This window comes from Capsella rubella, unplaced genomic scaffold (genome assembly GCF_000375325.1).
Source record: "Capsella rubella cultivar Monte Gargano unplaced genomic scaffold, Caprub1_0 scaffold_6, whole genome shotgun sequence".
NCBI classification, from domain to species: domain Eukaryota; kingdom Viridiplantae; phylum Streptophyta; class Magnoliopsida; order Brassicales; family Brassicaceae; genus Capsella; species Capsella rubella.
The window spans coordinates 2,918,896-2,939,803 of NW_006238918.1; the positions used below are offsets into that span (position 1 = coordinate 2,918,896).

The following is a 20,908-nucleotide window of genomic DNA, read 5'->3' on the forward strand; positions in this document are numbered from 1 at the left end:
TATAAATCCGGAGCAACATGCCATTTTATCTATAACCAAATTTGAATTAGTAAATCCATTAAATAGATAAAAATTTAATTTGGATTTCCTATTAACTGAATTGGATTGACGGGCAAGGCTACAGAAAATGGAAACTAAACAAATAAACTACAGCAATATTTTGTTTTCATATTATCTAGCACGATATCAATTTTCTTCTGTTTTTCCATTATATAAGGGTTTTGGATGTTTTGACTTTGCTTAAAATTATAATTTTCCACTTGTGGAAAAATTCATTAAGAGAAATGGCCAACTAAAAGGGATAAAAATTCATAAAATTTTAAATAATTTGTACACTTGATATAATAAAAATAAATACAACTAAAAAAAATAGGAAAATTTAATATTCTTTTGTTTTTCTGACCATCATTAAAAATTAAAAAATTATTTTCTTGGTGTCTTCTTTAATAATTTCTGATATTAATAAGAGAAATGACTCCAAAAAAAAGAAGAAGATTCGCCTTGCGCAAGGACACCGACTCGAGCTCACGGCTCACCAAGTCATACAGCATAACTCGTAATTATAAGGTTAAACAAACACAACCCAGCGCACGATAGCATCTCTGCTCTCTCTGTCTTCCCCCTTTTTCTCTCTTAAACCCTCCTAAAACCCTTGTCTCTCTCCTCTTTCTCGCTCCTTCTCGTGAAATCGCGTTATGTCGAGTACGCTTACTTTGATTCAAAGCAATGCCTCCAATCCCAAGGTTTGGGTCGTGATCGGCGTCACGGTAGCCGGGATCGTGATCCTGGCGGAGACTCGGAAGCGGCGCATCAAAGCCCTTAGAGAAGAAGACTTTGCTGCTTTCTTAGATCGTTTCGAGCTTCTTCCTTTCCCTCCGCCGCCTCCTCCTGCAGCTAAACAATCCCTCTCTGGTCTTACCTTCTCCATTTCTGACGCGTATGCATCTCTCTCTCAAAAATTAAACTTTATTTCTGTTTCCTGAGATCGAATCATGTCATAGACTTCTTCTTTATTTAATGATCTCCCTTAGAAAGTTTAAAACTTTTGTGGTTTAATTGAAATTTTGACTTGCTTAGACGAAGTCATGTGTAATGAATGAAGAAATTTATTTTGGGGTTTATGGTTTTTTTTTACAGGTTCGATGTTAAGGATTATATCACAGGTTTTGGTAGTCCACAATGGAAGAAGACTCACGAGGCTGCTGAGAAAACTGCTGTGGTTGTCACAACGCTCTTGCAAAATGGAGCTACTTGTGTTGGCAAGACTATCATGGATGAGCTGGGTTTTGGGTATTTCTCCATTCCCATCATTAAGGGATGAATTTCCGGTAATTGGTTTGAAAAAAAGTTTGGGTTTTGAATGTGATTTCTTACAGGATTATTGGAGAAAACAAGCACTATGGCACTCCTATTAATCCGTTGATGCCATCTAATGTTCCTGGAGGATGTTCCAGTGGCTCAGCAGTTTCTGTTGGGGCTGAACTCGTTGACTTTTCACTTGGTATTATTAATCTCTTTGTTCTCTCTTGGCAGTGTACTTGTTTGTCTACTTAGATTTTGTGCTTATCACAAAATGCTTGGTTTGCAGGGGTTGATACCACTGGCGGTGTTAGAATCCCAGCATCTTTCTGTGGCATTCTCGGTTTTCGACCATCTCAGGGGACTGTATCTTCAGTTGGAGTTTTGCCCAATTCTCAGAGCCTAGAGACTGTTGGTACATTACATTCTTTTTCCCCCTTTTTTAAAACAATGTTTACCAAACTATTACATTCATTGAATGGAATTTTTTAGTGTAGTTGTATTGAATCATACAAAGAATCCTTCTACTTGTCAAATCCCTTTCCTTTTTTGTAATTTGAGTGTTACTTTTGGTGTTTGAGTTGCTGATCATTTTTCTGTTGATCTGTTCTGCAGGATGGTTTGCTCGTGACCCATCGGTTTTGTGTCAAGTTGGCCATGCCTTACTAACTCTGAGTGCTGTAGCACATAGAAGGCAAAGATCGTTCATCTTTGCTGATGATTTATTTGAGCTCTCTGACATTCCCAAGCAAAGGTCGGTGCATGTTGTCAGAAAGGCAATCGAAAATCTATCTGACTGTAAGTTTTCATTTGTATTGCTTCCTTCTCTTTTTCCTTCTCCATATTCATATCTTACGTCTCTTGACCACTGGCTCATGCAGACCAGACTCCAAAACATGTAAACATTGGACAATATATCACTTCAAATGCACCAAGTCTTGCGGCATTCTGTGAACAATTTGGAAAATCCCAAAATTCAGCATCAACTTTGAGGGCTCTTTCATATGTGATGTTGGCAATACAAAGGTATTTAAGAAGCTCATACTTCTTGAAATTTTCAACGCATCAATACTATTTTGTTTCCTGTTCGACTGGTGCAAGAAAGGATTGTTATATGCATTTATTGAAAAATCAAGGTTTGCTTTTAACCAGGCATGAATTCAAAACTAATCATGAAGAATGGTCGCAAACATGCAAATCGTTTCTAGGGCCAAGATTTTCCAATGATGTTGTTACAGCTCTAAAGAGCAAAACCGATAGTATTAAATCACTTTACAGAGTGAAAACTGAGATGCGGGCCTGCATTCAGAGCCTTCTCAAGGTAAACTTCGATATTTGTAAATGTAAAATTTTTGAAGCCATCTGTGTCTTGAGGACAATTTGCCACAGAGAGACAGAATTTTGAAGTGGTTGTCGTATCAAATTTTTGTTTCTGGGGATTCTGCTCCGCATTTGTATTTCGGTAGTATTGTGATTAACCATATATCGTATCTTATTACTAGGAAGATGGAATTCTGGTTATACCCACAGTTGCTGATCCCCCTCCAAAGCTTAACACTAAGAACAAGAACTTTTTGAAGGAGTTTCTTGAGAGAACTTATGCACTCTCCAGCATTGCTAGCATGTCTGGATGTTGTCAGGTATATTCCCGTTTCCTCCTTCTCTCTTTTAATGGTTGGATGACAGTGTTGTTCCATTTTTGTTACTCGTCAGTCTTAAGTCATAACACAATAGAAATATTCTACAGGTTACAATTCCTTTAGGGAACCACGGTGATCGTCCAATATCCGTGTCGTTTCTTACGTACTATGGAGGTGATAAGTTTCTTCTCGATACAATTCTCGATGTATATGCATCCCTTCAAGACCATGCTGAAATTGCATCCCACTTGGCTCCAGTCTCTGATACCAATGGTAATATGGAGGCTTCTGAACTTATGAAGGAAAAGGTAAAACTATCTCCTTGACTTGGACAAATAGTTTATTTGGCTGCGATCCATATGCTATTGGTGTTGGAATGACCTATTTTAAAAGAAAGTTAACAGTGGATAAATGTAATTCCAGGGGAATGCTGCATACAAGGGGAGACAATGGAATAAGGCAGTAAACTTTTATACTGAAGCTATAAAATTGAACGGAGCAAATGCCACTTATTTTTGCAATAGAGCTGCAGCTTTCTTAGAACTTGGCAGGTAATTAATCTTGTCACATCTTTCATTCTGATCTGAAGATAATCTATTATACTCGTCTGATCTAAGAGTTTGCTTATAGCTTCCAACAAGCTGAAGAAGATTGTACCGAGGCTGTATCGATCGATAAGAAGGTGCGAACTTAATTACCTAACCTTTCATTATTCCTCCATCCTGCATAGTTTAGTTTAGTTACATCGAGTTTTATTACATGGTTCAGTGTGCAAGTACTGTTTAGCTGAATCAAAAAATTCAGTCTGTATTTTCGTATCTGAGGACATAATTGTGAAAGCTAGAGCAGTGTTAATAACTGAATGAGTAATACTAGTTAGCTCTTGGATTCGATTTCATTATTGTACTCAATCACTATTATTAGACACAAGCACTTAGTATTGAGACTTGAAAGAACTTGGAATCGCTTAAATTCTTATAGCTGTAATTGTTTTATACAGAATGTGAAGGCATATCTGAGACGAGGGACTGCTAGAGAATCACTTGTACGATACAAGGAAGCTGCTGCAGGTGTGATTAAATGCTCTCAGATTCTTAGTTTATTACAATCTCTCAATTATTATCATTTTTTACCTTTGGAAGACATGCTCTGGTTCCATAACCAAATATATAGTTACAGGTTGTTACTTGGTTAGATTGAATAGATTCAGCGTAACATATAATATGGTTGATCATCTTCCGCAGATTTCAGGCACGCATTGGTCCTTGAACCACAGAACAAGACGGCAAAGCTTGCTGAGAAGCGTCTCCGCAAACTCATGAGTTAAAAAACCCTAGAAGAGGAAGGGCTTATTTATTATTTTTCACCAAGCTACCTTTTACCTATCTAAACCCTTAAAAAAAAAAAAAAAAAAAAAGTTCGGTTCATGATTGAATCCACAGCAGATTATGATATTTTGTGGTTGTTTTGCTACATCTTTGTACAGACTGGGATGTAACCTTTTGACCTCTTAATTACTTTGATCTGATCCTTATGGGTCTTTTTAGCTTCTTTGTTCCCCCCACAAAAGTCCAATACTATAATTTCGTAAAATTAGAGGGACGTCGACCATAATAATTAATAAGTCACACGTTTACAATCAAATATGTCGACAAATAACTGAAATCTGTTTTTATTTCCTCTTCTTCGTCGTCACGTTTATCTCCTTCTCCTCCTCTGTTTCCTTTTTTCGCAAAAAGAGGAAAAAAAAAATGTTTGAACATTTGAAACTGTTGCGATGCTTCAGCTTCACGGCGTCGAGAGATTGGTTATTCCGGCAATCATTCGCAAACGCCGGTCTACGCTCCGTCACAACCGATCTCTCCCACGGCAATTCGATCGCATCAACAGCTATGCATTGTTGGATCCCTAAATACCCAAACCGATCTAAACCCAATCTCCTCCTCCTCCACGGGTTCGGAGCCAACGCAATGTGGCAGTACGGCGAACATCTCCGAGCTTTCACGGGGAGATTCAACGTCTACGTCCCCGATCTGCTCTTCTTCGGGTTATCATCGACGTCGGAACCAAACAGATCGGAGACATTCCAGGCTCGGTGTCTGATGAGGTTGATGGAAGCGCACGGAGTCCAGAGGATGGACATCGTAGGGATAAGCTACGGAGGATTCGTCGGGTACAGTTTAGCGGCGCAGTATCCGGAGAAAGTAGAGAAGCTAGTGCTATGCTGCGCCGGGGTATGCTTGGAAGAGAAAGACATGGAGAACGGTTTGTTCAAGGTACCGAATCTGGAAGAAGCTACAGGGATTTTGATACCACAGACGCCGGAGAAGCTCAAGGAGCTTATTAGATTCTCTTTCGTTAAGCCAATCAAAGGTGTTCCTTCGTTTTTTCTCTGGGATTTTATCGATGTAAGTTGTTTTTTTTTTATCTTTTTGATAAATATATTTTGGATTTTTTTTGGAGTTTTGAGAATGTGTTTTTGTGTGTTGAAATTGTTGATGAAGGTAATGTGTACGGAGTTTGTGGAGGAGAAGAAAGATTTGATCAAATCAATACTCAAAGATCGGAGACTTTCTGATCTTCCTAGGATCAAACAGGTGCAAATCTATCTGTGACTCTTTTACTCGATACTTTTATTTGGACTCTTGTAAAATATCCTACTTGTTCATCGTGTGTGTTTTGGTGTGGTTTGAATTAGAAATCATTGATCATATGGGGAGAAGAAGATCAAATATTTCCATTGGAACTAGGTTACAGATTGAAAAGGTAAATTTAAATATATATTACTACTCTTTTCTTCTTCTTTTATGTGAAACAATAGTTTATATATATATTCTATAAAAATGGTGGAAAGTGCAGACATATAGGAGAAAGTGCAGAGATAGTGGTGATCAAGAACGCAGGACATGCTGTGAATTTAGAGAAGTCCAAGGAATTTGTCAAGCATTTGAAATCTTTTCTCATCGGCTCTTTGTGAATTACTTACTACCTACTATATTCACCAATTTATTTTCTTACACACTATTTCTCGTCATTGCACTTGAAAGAGTGGTTATTCTTTGTTGTTTAAACCATTGATGTCTATTAGGACTTGTGTTATAATTATCACAAACACGATCATCAACGACAACAGATCGTCTTTGATGATCCACCCGCGATTAATGAACTCAATTCTTAACTTGATCAACTGAAATAAGGCCAATCTAATCCCAACGTCGAGCCTAATAAAGGGCTTAAAATCAGCTTACATTATAGTGAAACATAGAAGAGATATTTATCCGATTACCAAAAAAAAGGCTTCAAATCATTTTTAAGTGGCCTTTGTTTTTTTATTGTTGGGCTTTGAAGAAAGAATTTAGGATACTGAAAAAAAAAACGGTTTAACAAGTTTTTAAAGTTTTATCTTAATCCTTCTTTATGTGGCTACCCTCCCTGTGGCCGTGGAGTACGGACGGAGTCGGAGTGTCGTCCAATTTTGTTGTACATAACAAGGATATGTGTGAATAGCTCTCTCAAGTTAAAATTGGGGAAGATTCCAATAATAATAATATGGAACTTGGTACCTATTACATGACAAGAGAACTGGGACCAAACTGGTGTATTAGAGTAGATTGGTTTGTCAACATGAGAAAGCTGGTCGGTCGGTCGGCGGCAATGTAAGACCAACATATACACCTTACAATATTTTTTTTAATTGATTAACTTAGCCACCTTATCCTAAAAACCTATAATGATTGAATACTCATGTCTTTTTTTTTTCTTTAGAAGAAGAAATGTATTTTAGTTTAATTGTTTTACTAGTAACTTTGTTTTATTATCTTTCACCAATGTTGTGACTTACCTCACCTACTTAGTCGCACTTACATATGGGCTGGTGGATTATGCCTTCTATAAACATTTTTTTTTCTTTTTCGGCTCATGGAACTTTATGTTATTAAAGAAAATTTGGTTTAGTTTTAATGTGGTATTTGGCTGCTTCTGCGGACTAATAATTGTTGAAGCTCTTTGTGGGTTTGATAAAATTTGCCGGCAAACATCGGATGCAGACAAATACGTCGTGACGTTTTACATTTATGATCTGAGGACAAGAAGATTTTAATTGAAGACACTGACCCCTTACAGCCTTACCTATATATTTTGTTTCAGTGTATATATGCAGTTTCATTCACTCATTTATTTAGCTGCAAAATCATAACAAGTACAAATCATGAACTTGTAAGCAAATTATTTACGTTCTTTAATCTCGTGTATGTGTGTGTATGTTTGATAATATCGATTACGCATGTAATGTGATAGCATACTATTTCTTCAGATGACTCGATATTTTACATAATACTACGTTACGTTGCTTGTTTAAATCACGCACAAGAAATATGACTTATATTATACAACTTTATTCTCGCGTTTATTTTTTTTCTTTTAGCAAATTATGCTCTCATATAATATAATCATCTAACAAAATGACTATTTAATATATAATTTAGAACTAATAATTTAGTTGGACTTACATTGCTTTCGCTAGTCTTTTTCAGCATTTCCAGTCAATAGAAAAGTGTAATTATTGTAGTTGTTAAAGGCTACGTCGTTACGGTTTTATTATTTTTCTAATTGTGGTGGTAGTTGTCGTATTGGTCATTGCTCTATAGTTATCAATGATTTTTCTTTTTTTTTCTTTTTGTGTTTGTGTTTGTTTTAACGTTTGCATGTTTTGTAATAGTGTATTACAATCTTGAAATGACAATATATAGGATTTTAACCACAGACAAAAATTATAATGTTTCTTTGCAAACGAAAAAGAAAACAAAAACACTTTATTTACGTTGAGATTTTGTATAAATATTTAAAAATATTTTCTGAAAATAAAAGTATGTGCTAGCTTTATTGTGATAATGAGGACATTTTTTTATAAAACCCCTTTCAACGCAGTTTGAATAAATTTTGCTTTTATGGTTTTGTTTTGTATATATGTTCAAACTTTTACATCCTTTGACCAAAAAAAAAAAGGAAATAAAACGGAGAAATTAAAGACAATGATAGAAGTGGGCATGCAAAGCAATTGCATGCAAATTAGATTTTGCCCATAAGACTGTTACGTTTAACCCTTAAAGTCAAAAAGTTAGGATATGGAGGGGAATGGGTGTTTTTAACGTTACATCCATACATACATACGACTTCCCTAGCTAACTTTATTTGACTTCGCCGACATATGTATTTATATGCATATACATATATACATCCTATTCTATGGTCCCTTTCAAAGTTTCAAATCTTTTTCATCAAGTAGAAATATATCCAATCGAGTATTAATGTTACGCATATATATAACAGCTACATTTCTATAAAACCATTCGAAAAACAGATGTTCATTCATTGTATTTATATGTTTGTGTGATAAATAAATACTTGAATTTGAAAGACGATTTTAGTTCTAAAAAATCTCTCGTTCTATCACATGAACTTAAAACGGATGTTTCATTAACAATAGCTAGCTTAAAAATTTAAGTTCGGATTGCAATACCCATTCCATTAACTTTTGCAATTGCATTGTTCCATTCCGATCGAGTTTCTTTTGACCTAAGCTCTCACAAGTCACACTCCTAGCTCCACCAACTTGTATTGTAAGGATAAGAAAAAAAGGTAAGTGTTTGTATGAGTTTCCGGTTTAAATCAAATTACATAAATTACTAGACATCGTTCGGTTATTTTGTTTACCCGATTAATCAGTTTTAGAAATTTGAATAACGTTTTCCTTTTTTATTGTTTTATAAGTATGTAAATAATATGAAGTTATGTTCTTCTTGAATTTTATTTCTATACGTTTCCAATTTGGATAGCAACTACTATTAATGGGTAGTAGCCTAGTAGGTTAGGTCATATGTAGCGGGCGATTTATTTTTTCTTTTTTTTTAGTTAGGCCATATATATTATATGCATGTACATGTACACATATCTGGTCGTGCTCGTGCATTATATGTATAATTGCTCGTTTAACGTATAAATTGTCACTTTCACGAGAAATATCAAAAACATAAGAGTGTGTCACATATCATGCCAACGAAGCATTGCTTGGCATTCGTATATTAACACATATGTTTGCGGCCTTTCATTTCAGTTTTTAGCCCTACGAATAAACCTTGGCAACTACATATACCTATCCACACGCATGCACCATGCATGCTTACACCAAAACACATTAATTGTGGTTATAACTTGACGAAACTACTATTTAGCTTTCGAATAATTAAGCCTGATCATAAATGTTGTGGGGTTTTATTTTATACAATAGTATCAGTCTTCTTTTTTCTTACACGCTATTGGTATTATAATTATACTAATTAATAGTATAAATTAACTACAATGACCCAAACATATAGTTTTATTATTATTATTAACATTATATTTTTTTATAGTTTTGGTTTTGCCGTTGTGCTGTCTTTCAAATTAAAACTTGGTATATTATTGACAGCAAAATAATTATAACTATATTTAAATAAAAAATTGACGTAATTAAACATATCATTATATTAAATAAAATAATGGGAATTGGTTTTATGAAAGGATGATGTTACCTTGAATTAGTCCGGCAATAGGAAAGTACTTTAAAGTTTAGTATATATAGTGATTCAAATTACTCAGTATACTGACAAAATTCTGTATTTACAAAGATGTAAATCATATTATTTGCTACAATGGTAACCGCAAATTATTATTGTCTAAATATTATTATGATTTTGTTTTCAATCACTGTACGGCAAAATTGTAGTCTTGCAAACTATTGGTGGCAGATATTTAGTAGATTTGTTTTTGTTTCTAGGACTAAGATTTCACGTGTTAAATGAATAACAACGGCAAATGCAGAGCTAAGGTAAAAAAAGATAACACAGAAGAGAAGATAGCAGTATACTAGTTTACTACTGACAAGGTGACGTAAAATAGCGTATTTCCCAAGTTTTGATAAACGTATCTTTCTTTCTTTACAATATATGTGGGGGACCTGCGCTGTGAGACTCATCTTCCTCGTATGTCGTGCCTTGACGTAATGTAAATCCAATGTCTTTACTTTTTTTTTTTACTCGAGTTTAAAACTTTTACTACGATTATCAAGACGTAGTGGTCTCATCAAATAACATTTTTGGGAGTATACACAGTTATTAAACGTTTTTAAAATCGACCCCGTATCATTCGATGTCCATGCATGATAAAAAAATTCCCAAACGTTCTAGAATTTAGATAAATAAAGGAAAAGGTATATATATATATAGTGAAAGATATTTTTTTTTATAAAAAAGAAGAAAAAGGCGAATAAAAGATATATAAAGAGTATTCAAATGAAAAAGAGAAAAGCTAAAGAAACTAAAAGAAGAATAGCTAGAGTACTGGACCACGCAGGTGTAAGGCAATAATTGACGTAGAGAAGGGCTTGGTTCGTACGCCTTACCCTAATTACTGACGACCACTGCTGAAACACATTATTGTAAATTTCTACATTTACATACATATCTTAGATCATTGTTGACATACGTAAAGATTTGGTTTGGTCCCCAAGTGCTTGATGCTTATCACCTCACTCACCATTATGGGTTTCCTCAAAACACAATAGATTTCCACTAGCTGGATGCAGCAGTTTTATTTAATAGCATGGTTATTACTATTTTAGCGCACTTTAGTATATATGTGATGTCGGTTTCGATGCGACTCATCTTGAATTAATACTCAATAATCAATAGTTTACTGGTTGTATATAACTATATATCCCAAGAATCCAATAGTGTTGTAGTTTATGTTAGTGCATGTTGCTATTTCATTATCCAAATTAAAATCCGCAAATTGTGCATATTATTTACGAAAATAAATTAAAGAGAATCATATTAGATCACTCCGATATCAAGATATTTAAAATTAGTTTAGCAGCAAAACATTTTTTTTTTTTGTATACATATAAAACTATCTGAGTCGTCATGGTTTATATTTTTGATGTATCTGAAGAAACTTCGACAGTTTTTTTATGGGGATTGGTCGAGTTTGGTCATCCAAAAACCCCCCATGTTTTAGTCAGTTTTTGTGTACATCTAGCTTCGAAAACGTTTAGAATGCAAATGTCCTTAAACATTCACAGCCACATTTTCATTTTTTATTTCTTCTTCTTTTAATTTGATTTAATAAATTGAATACGATAGCACCTTTCAATAACTCGAGACTTGTAGTCTTGTACTGTTCAATGTAAATAGCATAAACTTTTATCCGGACATGCACGGAAGTGTTTATCCCTGTTCGCATATAATATCTATATTTTTTTTATATATTAAAAAAAAACAAAAATAATTTAATACACGTTTATGGAAACTACCACGTCACCCCTAGAAGAACCTCACTACAGGCTGTCCAAAGCCCTCGCCTAACCAATTAAATATCTCCACGTGGAATACGTTGACATGTACGCTCTTCGCATTTTACAGCTGTTCTTAAAATTCCCGGGTATATAAATAAAGCTCTCTTCAGTAGCGTTCTTCACAAACTCATTTCATTCATCATATTCAAATAATTAAACAGAGCAAAACCTCTCTAGTCTCTGCCAAGATGGCCTTTAATTACCGTTTTGCCATTCTTTTCGTGCTCCTCTCCACCACTTTCAGCCTCTCCACCGCCGCGTTGGTCGAGCAGAAGCCTCGCCACAGCCACAGCGGCACTCCGTTGAAAGGAAGCATCACTCTCAATCTCGTTTGGTACGGTAAATTCACACCGATCCAACGGTCAGTCATCGTCGATTTCATCCGCTCTATCAGTTCCCCTGCCGTCGCAAAAGGTCCCTCCGTCGCGTCGTGGTGGAAGACAACGGAGAAGTACAAAAAAGGCGTCTCAACTTTCGTAGTCGGCAAACAGCTCCTCCTCGAGAACTACCCTATCGGAAAATCCTTAAAGAGCCCTTACCTCCGTGCTCTGTCGAGCAAAATCAACGCCGGTGGTGCTCGTTCGATAACCGTCGTCTTGACGGCGAAAGACGTCACCGTGGAAGGGTTCTGTATGAATCGATGCGGGACTCACGGGTCAAAGGCAAGTGGAGCTTACGTGTGGGTCGGGAACTCTGAATCGATGTGCCCTGGTTACTGCGCGTGGCCGTTTCATCAGCCTATCTACGGTCCTCAGTCTCCGCCGTTAGTCGCGCCTAACGGTGACGTCGGAGTTGACGGGATGATCATAAACCTCGCGACTCTCCTTGTCAACACCGTGACAAACCCGCCTCAGGAAGCTGTCTCGGCTTGTACCGGAGTATTCGGTTCGGGTGCTTACCCGGGTTACACGGGTCGGGTTCTCGTAGACAAGTCGAGTGGAGCGAGTTACAACGCTTTGGGTCTCGCCGGAAGGAAATATCTTTTGCCGGCGATGTGGGACCCGCAGACATCGACGTGTAAGACTTTGGTTTGATAGCAGATGGTCGTGGAGTAGACACGTGGCAAGAATCAATGGTGATGGCGAGTTAAAGAAAAACATTAAAAAAAAAAAAAAAAAGACAAAAGTTGTAGATATCTATCGAAAGTCTGGTTCGGAGGAGTTTGGGGAAAGGGTTTATGTGTTTGGTTTTGTCGTTTGGTTTTATTATGCCCTGTAAATTCCATCTTTGAAGTATGTGAAGATTCATAATCTATTTTAATGTCCTTAATAAAAAAAATTAGTTTCCCCTAAGAAAAAATATAACCTTGTACTACTTTTTATTGTTATCTTTTTATAATCAAAAGAATCAAATTTTCATAGAGAAGCGGGAAAGCGTATTAAGAAATTAATTATGCTGTATTTTTTGCATTATACGGTAGTAAACAAAAGAAAGAAGAATAATGTAAAATGAGGATGATGAAGAAGAATAAAGGTTGATGTTGGGACTTGGGGGATAGGAGAAAGAGAACATATATAGATTAGTGTTTGTCACTTTTAATAAAAGTTGTAGCTTATATATTTAGAGGCTTTGGCGTATTGCGTACTAAACAATGGTGTTTAATATTGTGGGAGAGGGAAAAAATGATTTAATTTTTATTATCCAGTTTCCTACCAATCTCACCTTTTCAAGTAACTTGAATTAAATTATCCCATAAATGCTTAAATAATGACTAGTGGGTTTGGTTGGTGTTCAGTGCTTGGAACAGGCTTTGTCGAATCTACTAGACTGAAGTGATGAGAGTGAAAGCAGTAAGCTAGCTATCAATGAAGTCGCTCCAATAAAAGTTGAGATTTTTGATTAAAAAAAAGTGTTTTATTGGAGATTTACTTACACCTACAAACTATTTATTAGATTCTTGGTTTCTCATGTCGGTCAAATAAACCCCCAAACAGAGTTACCTTTTGGTTTTTGAGTGTTTGGCAATCTAAGTAGGAACATGCCAAGTGTTTCTTTGCTGTATTTTACAATTCCAGAATTATTATAAGCAGAATTTTTATTTTTGAAAACTCTCTGATGTGTTTTTTTTTTACATAGCTCCTCCATACATTACCGTTCGATATTGTTGACCAGCGTTGACGAAAAAAAGCATTTCATATCAGATTTCAGACCAAAGACAATGATAGAAATGGGTGTCTAGCTAACTCAAATCTGAATGTGTTTGTTCATTGCATAGGTTGAGGTGGAAAATAGTAAGGGACGTTGCACGAGTTTAGCTGTGAGAAGTTTTTGTGCGATATCAGCTCTGCAGAGACTGAAACTTCCCCTCTTCAACTCCTGGATCATCAGCAGAAAAGCTCATCTACTAAAAAGTAGTAGTACGATAGTTGGTTTAGTCATCTCGATTCTTCTCTACAAATTGTGACTTTGGGAGTCTACAAAAGAAAAAAGCAGCAAACGAAACCGAGTAATAGGAAACATTATAAAAAAAAAACATGATTTATGATATGTAGCATTCTACTCTGTAAGCCCACTCGAGGCCATTCGACGCCTTAACCAAAGCCCAGCTCTTTTATAGTTCCAATTGGTTTTTTTTTTTAAAGACTTGATTTCATTAATTATGAGTTTATGAGTTAATGTGGTCTACATGAAGAGTTCCAATTGTTTTTTTTTTTTCTAAAAGAATTGGAAAAATACTATACACAACATTTTTTTTAATTCTAGCACTCTATTAAAAGAGTGAAACAATTTGCTGCAATAAAATTATGTATAAAAAAAAATGATTTGGGATTATAATTAAACCTCAAAAAAAAAAAAATAAACCTGAAATAAATGAATAACAATATAAGATTCTCCAAGTAAATCGACCGTTATAGAAGAAAATGAAAATAAAGTTTTTCTTTAGGTTCAAATAAAAGAAAAATAAAGTGATTTTTCATAACGGCCATAATCCTCAATTGTCTGCCACGTGTACGGTCATGCATTAACGAGCCGTTGTCGCCGTAGTTAGAGGGACGAATCCAACCGCGTTCTCTTTGTCATTAACGTGTCCCCACTTCACACTTTTGCGTCTCATAAATCCACAACCGTCCGATCTTACTCGTCTCCCCTTTTTCTTAAATCAACGATACAGATCTAACGCGTTCCTAAACAGCGTAAATATCACACTTTCAACTCTCTCTATATAAAGAGCTCAAAGCCGTAGTCATCTCCACCATCACAATCCACAACAACAGAGCAAATCATTAAACTCAATCGCCAACACATATTTTCAAATTGCTTACTTTCTTTTATTCTTTTTACAATCAAATCATGGCAATGTGGATCTCCAGCAGAACCTTAGGTTTATTGGTTGTTGTGGCCACTCTCTTGATCTCTTCAGCGGTGGCGGCTCAGTCTCCTGCTCCAGCTCCCTCCAGCGGCGGAGGAAGACGGATCATCTCTCCATCTTCTTCCAAAACACCGACTCCGAAATCCTCATTACTACCGCCTCAAGCTGATTCTCCTTCACTCGACACTCCCTCCTCCATCTCTGATTCGCCGTCAGAAGCTCCTGCTCCAGCATTGACCAACGCCGCTTTCGATTCCAACAGATACACATTTTTTGGTGGATCCGTCGCCGTTGTGCTATGCGCTGCCGTTTTGGCCTTCTAGGCTCTCTCGCTCGATCCCAAGCACCATTATTGTTTCTTTATTCATTTTTTTCTTACTTTTTGATTATATCATTATCAGCAGCATCATTATTATTATTTTATTTTTGTTTCGAGTTTCCATCGATATGTATTGTAAACTTTGATCAATATATCATCATTTTTATGAATTTTTTCAATTCCATATCCAAAAATTAATTCGAGGGATAATTTTAAAATTTCCGACAAGAGAACTAATAAAAGAACACGGCTCATCTCTTCGAATTGCCCACATCGCTTGTAGCGACGGTGGCATTCTACATGCGGTTGTTTTAATCGCCGTGTATGTATATGACCCCTTTTTTATATTGGAGCTAATGGGCCGACTTTCATTGGCCCATTAAATATTCATCTTTTTACCATTTGACACGAAATTGAAACTCTTCTCCATGTCAGTGAAATTGAAACTTCAGTTCTAGATCCTTTTTTGGTCGTCGTCAGACAGAACTAAGAATCCATGGCGACTCGCTCGCTCTTCCATACTCTTAGATGGTGAGTTTACTCCAACTGTTCTCTTTTTTCTTTCCTGATAAATTTGATTCACAGTTCTCTTACTATTTGAAAATTTTAGTCGATTGACGAATAATAATGGTGCTGTCGGAAGCAATTTCATTCGGAACGCCGAATCGTCGCGATTCTCGAAACCGTACAGTGCTGACGCAGCAATCGGAGGCTCACTAGTCGATGAATCTTTGGAATCGGAGGAGAAAGACGATCTGAGGAGCCGGATTTTCAGATTGAGGCTTCCGAAACGAAGCGCGACTACTGTTCTCGAGAAATGGGTTGGTGAAGGGAATCAGATTACTGTCAATGAACTTCGAGACATTTCCAAAGAGCTTAGGAGAACTCGGCGTTACAAACACGCTCTTGAGGTACTTACATCGATAACATTTCCTTTTTTCATGGGTTTCAAAATCCATTGGAATGTGTGCTACTGTGGTTTCTAGTTTCGAGATTGATTGCTTTGTTTCCTTGGCATGAAATTTTCTGTGAAGTTGCATTGACAAGATGAGTAGTAAACGAGAAAGCTTGTTTACGATTCATTCTTGGTTTGACAAAACAAGCTCGCAAAACTTAAATTTCAGGCATAATTCAAATTTATGATCTTTATGTCTGTTTATGCACAAAATCGCATTGCTATGCCATCCTTCTGGGAGCTTATTCAAGTCTTATGAACAGGTTACAGAGTGGATGGTTCAGAATGAAGAATCTAAGATCTCTGATGCTGATTACGCCTCGCGCATTGATCTGATTTCGAAAGTTTTCGGAATCGATGCAGCTGAACGCTACTTTGAAGGTCTGCATATAGATTCAAAGACAACTGAAACCTATACATCTCTCCTTCATGCTTATGCTGGCTCCAAACAAACCGAACGAGCTGAGGCCTTGTTTAGGAGAATCATAGAGACTGATAGTCTCAATTTCGGTGCTATCACATATAACGAGATGATGACTTTATACATGTCAGTCGGTCAAGTTGAGAAAGTACCTGCGGTTATCCAAGTGCTTAAGCACAAAAAGGTTTCTCCAGATATTTTTACTTACAACCTGTGGCTAAGTTCATGTGCTGCAACCTTTAACATTGATGAGCTGAAAATGATTCTTGAAGAGATGAGGCATGATGCTAATTCCAGTGAGGGTTGGGTTCGATATATCGATCTTACTAGCATCTACATAAACAGTAGTAGACTAACTAATGCTGAGTCTACCTCACCCGTCGAAGCTGAGAAATCTATTTCGCAAAGGGAATGGGTCACATATGACTTCCTTGTGATTCTGCACACTGGATTAGGAAACAAGGATATGATAGATCAGATTTGGAAGTCTCTGAGAAACACTAATCAGAAATTGAGCAGCAGAAGCTACATTTGTGTTCTTTCATCTTATCTAATGCTTGGTCAATTAAGAGAAGCAGGGGAAGTTATCGATCAATGGAAGGATTCTAAGAAGACAGATTTTGATTCTTCAGCTTGCTCGAGGATTGTGAATGCTTTTCGAGATGTCGGGTTAGAGGAAAAAGCCAGCGACTTTCACTTGCTCTTGGTGCAAAAGAAATGTAGCTTGGAAACTGAGGTATCATAAGATTGGGTCTCTGAGAAAGGAGTAAAAATTTATGCTCTTGGCAAGAATCAGATCAAGCTCATCATTTAGGGTGGGTGAATAAAATAGAGGTTTCTTCTCTACACTATGATTTTTACTTATCTATTGTTCTTCACGCCGGAGGTCATGAGACTCATAGATTTTCTCACCAAAAGATTTTTGCCTACGATTTTGTTAATGGCCTATATACATTGGCGTTAGGCCAGGTCCATGATCTTTCATATAGTATGTCAAATTTCAAAAATTTCCAAAGTTTTACAAGAAGACATGATGTGCAAGGCATTTTTTTGTATGTTTGTTTAAATTATGATTAATGTAGCATATTCGTAACAAACTGCCTCTTGTATTGGACTTCAAGTTTACAGCATGTGTTTTTGGTATAGAAACAATGATGTTTTGAAAGGTTAAAAACAAGCAAAAGAACTAGTATCATTATTAACACCCTTACAAGTTTATTTATATGATACAAAAGCATGACTAGACCCACGGGAGAAACAACAGAAGCAGATAACAATACAGTAGTAGTACAAGTCCCTTGAAGAGCTTAAGAGCCAGAGATTTTAAAAAGAACAACAACAAAAAAAAATGACAAGATATGGGATTGATAGCAACAGAAGAGCAATAATGAGACAAAAGAGAGTGGGGACATAGATTTTTTACCAAACGAAAGTGGGAAGATTTCAATTTACACAAGTCACAACCACTCCAAAAATAAAACTTTCAATTTTTGCCTTTTTGAATTTTCTTCATCCACAGCCTACCCCACCACCACCACCACCACCACCTTCACAGAGATATTATTACCCAGGAGGAAAAACAAAAAGATAATTATTAACGATCAATGAGCACCAAGACTTTGCTTTTTTCCCTTCTTTCACTTTTCTTCCACTCCAAGCACAGAAGAAAGTGACCATTGTTTTCTTCTTCTTTCTTTTTAGAGAGCATGCCATATCCAAAAGTAAAACCACTATTGATCCAGCTAGATGAACAGTGGATACGGTCCCACTAGGGTCACCAGGCGTGTTCTAATTGTTTCAAACCCACGTTAATGAATTTGAGAGAATCTCTCTCTACATACATCAGTCCTTTACCCCATTGATTATCTTTTGTCCCTTGTCTTCTCTTTAACCAACCAAACATGCTTATCACTAGAGCAAAAGGGGTCTTAGGTTTTTCACCAATGGTTGTTTAAACCCTTTGATGAGTTTATGTTTCGCTTCAGCAACTTGAGGTAGTCAATGGCTTCGTCCAGTAGTAATAGAGCTTCTTTTCCCTTTGCCCCTGGGACTACGCTCTCCAGGATTCTCAGAGCAGTGTGAATCTTGTCTTTTCTTGACTGCTCGTCACTTAGACCAGAACCCGTTTCTTGTTTGCTTGACATGTTGGATTCAGGAAGTTTTTCATCTGATAGGCCTTTGGCTTTAGTGAAACTCTTGGTGACCACAAGGGACGGTGATAAGTCTCTGGATGAATGGTCCAGTAGTTTCTGCCTTTTACAAAGTGGACCATCAACACTGCTTTCAGTTTCATCCAGTTCTTCTGTTGTTTTATTGCACGCTTGTTGTTCAACTGGGAATGGAGAATGACCAGTGCTCATGACTTCATCATCACTCTCCCAATCATCATTGTCTTCTTCATCAGAATACAGCAGCGCGTTGATTTCCTCAGTGTCTTCGTGCATTTCTGACTCTTGTTCGCCATTAACATGATCTTGATGGAGCAATATATTTTCTGGAGTGGCATGATCTTTACTGAACCCTTTCTCAGGGTGTAGGGAATCGAGAATGTTCCCTCGCTCTGCATCCATAGAAGAAGGAAACCGCAGAGGAAATCCACATTGTAACAAACGAGTCTGATTTCCTGACTGATCAAATACTAGGAATCTTTTCTGAGAAGACTTGAGTGTCGCCCCCTCTGGAGCAGCTGCGCAGCTAGATAGCCCGTTCAAACATGAAACTTGTTTTCCACAAGACTGCTGATCATAACTTGGCAGCAAGGCTTGGAACGGTGGCTGCAAATAACAAAACTGACGCTCAGCTGCATACACTTTACCAAGTTCCGGAAAAGGGATTTCAGGACAGGAAGACTCAGTAGTTGTGTCCTGGACGCAAGCTTGAGGATTTAGGCCTAATGGCAACCATTTCTTCTGCTGCCTGGTATCAAGAGGCATGCTCTTACAGTTTTAGCAAAGGAAACTTTACAGGAATACAAGTACTGCACGAAAAAGGTAAAGGGATCAATCATTTAACATGGCTATGACTATAAACGGGATAATTACTATTTAAAATCCAACAAAAGAAAAGCTATAGCCACAAACAGAATCAACATTATGTAAAAGTATAAAAAAGGAAAGATTCAATAAGCATACCGATTGTGGAAGGTATTGCTCTAATGTGTGTTGAACGCACTGCTTCTTGATTCTTTCTTGAAACAATCGTAAAAGAAAAATAGAGACAAAACGAAGAAAAAAAAGGCCAGCTCCAAAATACAAACACGAACTCAGAAACCAACTACGTCACTGGTTTGAGTATATGTCTAAAGTATTCAGCCTGAAAGTGGAACACAGACACAATAGTGTTAGAGTGGTGAAGAGTGACAAAAGAGCATAAATAACATAATGATTTGTGCAACAAACCTGACAATTATCCATCGGTTGAAAACAAGCAATAACTCTCACTACAATTGTTGGTTTGTTGGAATCTCCGTTGTTCTCGTACTTCAATGTTCGAAATCTTGTCTGACCAGCTGATTGACTTACCATCACTTTGCCAAAACTCGTGAATGTAAAAACGACTGCAATTGCTCCACAGAACAGAGCAAAGCTAATCAAAAGAGACAGATGACTTGAAGAAGAAAGAGAAAGACAAATGATCTTTGAGAAGAAATAAAGAGAAAGAAGGAAGACTTGAAAAAGAAAAGCTTTAGAGGGTTTTAGGAGAATGGTTTAGATGATCCTATATTGATCACAATGAAAGACGTAGAAACGTTGGGATCCCATTATTAATGAAACTAAGATCAACAGAAAAGATTTAAAGAAGAGGAATTGAAGAAGATGAGGTAGAGAAGAGATTTTACAGAATAACACGGCAATACAGATTCAAGGGCACAACTTTACGGTACAAATCAACAGAACTTGTGAACCAACTCATGCTGTTTTGTTTACTCCTCCTATGCACTTTTTAGCAATTTCACATTCACTGCTTTGTTGTAATCTAATCCACCAGAGGGCAAAATCTGAGACAAGAAAAATAAATTAAAAAAGAGCAAAATTTTCTAATCAAATTCAAAACTAAACAAACCAGATATCACAACAATTAAACAACAGCATTGAACAACAATTACATATTCTGGAACTTGTAGGTGTCAGTTGAATCAAAAAAATTTAGCTAAATTAAGAGCTAAAAATTCGAACCGAAAATAAGAAAATAGACAAAATTATCGGCACAAGTAACGATTTAAACTTAATTCGCATAAAATTTTGCCAGTAGTTTTCCTAATTTTGACAACAAATTATACCGAGAAAGCACAGAGACAAAGAAAAGGTTAAAGAATATTAGCTTACCAGAGAGTGAAGATGAGAAGATCTATGCGTAAAAAAACTGAAGATCCAGAGAGAGACTAAAGAAGACGAATCGAAGCAAAACGTGAACGGATAAGAGAAGAGAAAAGCTATAAAACTGATTGATTTGTTTACGAAAAAATGAAAAGAAAAAAAGTGGGCGTGAAGACTGAAGAAGAAGTCTGTGACTGTGATATTATGTTTTTGCTTTATACATCTTCTTATTCCATGTGACGTTTTTACCCTTTCCTAA

At 36.5% G+C, this 20,908-nt stretch overlaps 5 protein-coding genes across 6 annotated transcripts; 4 read left to right on the forward strand and 1 right to left on the reverse strand.

Annotated features, from left to right (window-relative positions):
* The first annotated feature begins 500 nt into the window (after positions 1-500).
* Positions 501-4,488, forward strand: LOC17882534 (outer envelope protein 64, mitochondrial). The gene is made up of 13 exons (XM_006286414.2): positions 501-937; positions 1,138-1,290; positions 1,377-1,501; positions 1,589-1,714; positions 1,915-2,097; positions 2,181-2,325; positions 2,452-2,620; positions 2,802-2,939; positions 3,047-3,247; positions 3,363-3,490; positions 3,570-3,621; positions 3,940-4,009; positions 4,184-4,488. Exons 1-13 carry the CDS (start codon positions 696-698, stop codon positions 4,264-4,266), a joined length of 1,815 nt encoding a protein of 604 aa, XP_006286476.1. The 5' UTR covers positions 501-695; the 3' UTR covers positions 4,267-4,488.
* A 136-nt stretch (positions 4,489-4,624) lies between these two features.
* LOC17884097 (lipase 1) lies at positions 4,625-6,031 on the forward strand. The gene is made up of 4 exons (XM_006288210.2): positions 4,625-5,347; positions 5,444-5,536; positions 5,638-5,705; positions 5,799-6,031. The coding sequence occupies exons 1-4, from the start codon at positions 4,691-4,693 to the stop codon at positions 5,914-5,916; spliced, it is 936 nt and encodes a 311-aa protein (XP_006288272.1). The 5' UTR covers positions 4,625-4,690; the 3' UTR covers positions 5,917-6,031.
* Positions 6,032-11,458: 5,427 nt separating this feature from the next.
* On the forward strand, positions 11,459-12,620 carry LOC17882213 (protein EXORDIUM-like 4). The gene has a single exon (XM_023781395.1). It carries the CDS (start codon positions 11,517-11,519, stop codon positions 12,360-12,362), a length of 846 nt encoding a protein of 281 aa, XP_023637163.1. The 5' UTR covers positions 11,459-11,516; the 3' UTR covers positions 12,363-12,620.
* Positions 12,621-15,396: 2,776 nt separating this feature from the next.
* Positions 15,397-17,427, forward strand: LOC17882842 (pentatricopeptide repeat-containing protein At5g09450, mitochondrial). 2 transcript variants are annotated; one of them, XM_006287789.2, is made up of 3 exons: positions 15,397-15,488; positions 15,568-15,868; positions 16,176-17,427. In XM_006287789.2, exons 1-3 carry the CDS (start codon positions 15,454-15,456, stop codon positions 17,076-17,078), a joined length of 1,239 nt encoding a protein of 412 aa, XP_006287851.1. In that variant the 5' UTR covers positions 15,397-15,453; the 3' UTR covers positions 17,079-17,427. The 2 variants fall into 2 exon arrangements, with proteins under 2 accessions (XP_006287851.1, XP_006287850.1); XM_006287788.2 differs by having other exon boundaries at positions 15,417-15,488; positions 15,601-15,868.
* Positions 17,428-17,508: 81 nt separating this feature from the next.
* Positions 17,509-20,837, reverse strand: LOC17883302 (transcription factor bHLH143). Its single transcript, XM_006290085.2, has 4 exons — positions 20,659-20,837; positions 19,732-20,330; positions 19,465-19,645; positions 17,509-19,310 (listed from the first exon to the last, which is right to left on the reverse strand). Exon 4 carries the CDS (start codon positions 19,264-19,266, stop codon positions 18,271-18,273), a length of 996 nt encoding a protein of 331 aa, XP_006290147.1. The 5' UTR covers positions 19,267-19,310; positions 19,465-19,645; positions 19,732-20,330; positions 20,659-20,837; the 3' UTR covers positions 17,509-18,270.
* Between the last annotated feature and the right edge of the window lie 71 nt (positions 20,838-20,908).

Excerpts from the sequence above, each read along its gene's own strand:
- LOC17882534 (XM_006286414.2), top strand. The coding sequence starts at position 696 with ATGTCGAGTACGCTTACTTTGATTCAAAGCAATGCCTCCAATCCCAAG. Across the intron at positions 2,940-3,046 it reads GCATGTCTGGATGTTGTCAG|GTTACAATTCCTTTAGGGAA; the intron begins GTATATTCCCGT and ends AATATTCTACAG. Across the intron at positions 3,622-3,939 it reads CTGTATCGATCGATAAGAAG|AATGTGAAGGCATATCTGAG; the intron begins GTGCGAACTTAA and ends TGTTTTATACAG.
- LOC17884097 (XM_006288210.2), top strand. The coding sequence starts at position 4,691 with ATGTTTGAACATTTGAAACTGTTGCGATGCTTCAGCTTCACGGCGTCG. Across the intron at positions 5,537-5,637 it reads ATCTTCCTAGGATCAAACAG|AAATCATTGATCATATGGGG; the intron begins GTGCAAATCTAT and ends GGTTTGAATTAG. Across the intron at positions 5,706-5,798 it reads CTAGGTTACAGATTGAAAAG|ACATATAGGAGAAAGTGCAG; the intron begins GTAAATTTAAAT and ends TGGAAAGTGCAG.
- LOC17882213 (XM_023781395.1), top strand. The coding sequence starts at position 11,517 with ATGGCCTTTAATTACCGTTTTGCCATTCTTTTCGTGCTCCTCTCCACC.
- LOC17882842 (XM_006287789.2), top strand. The coding sequence starts at position 15,454 with ATGGCGACTCGCTCGCTCTTCCATACTCTTAGATG. Across the intron at positions 15,489-15,567 it reads CTCTTCCATACTCTTAGATG|TCGATTGACGAATAATAATG; the intron begins GTGAGTTTACTC and ends TGAAAATTTTAG. Across the intron at positions 15,869-16,175 it reads GTTACAAACACGCTCTTGAG|GTTACAGAGTGGATGGTTCA; the intron begins GTACTTACATCG and ends TCTTATGAACAG.
- LOC17883302 (XM_006290085.2), bottom strand. The coding sequence starts at position 19,266 with ATGCCTCTTGATACCAGGCAGCAGAAGAAATGGTTGCCATTAGGCCTA.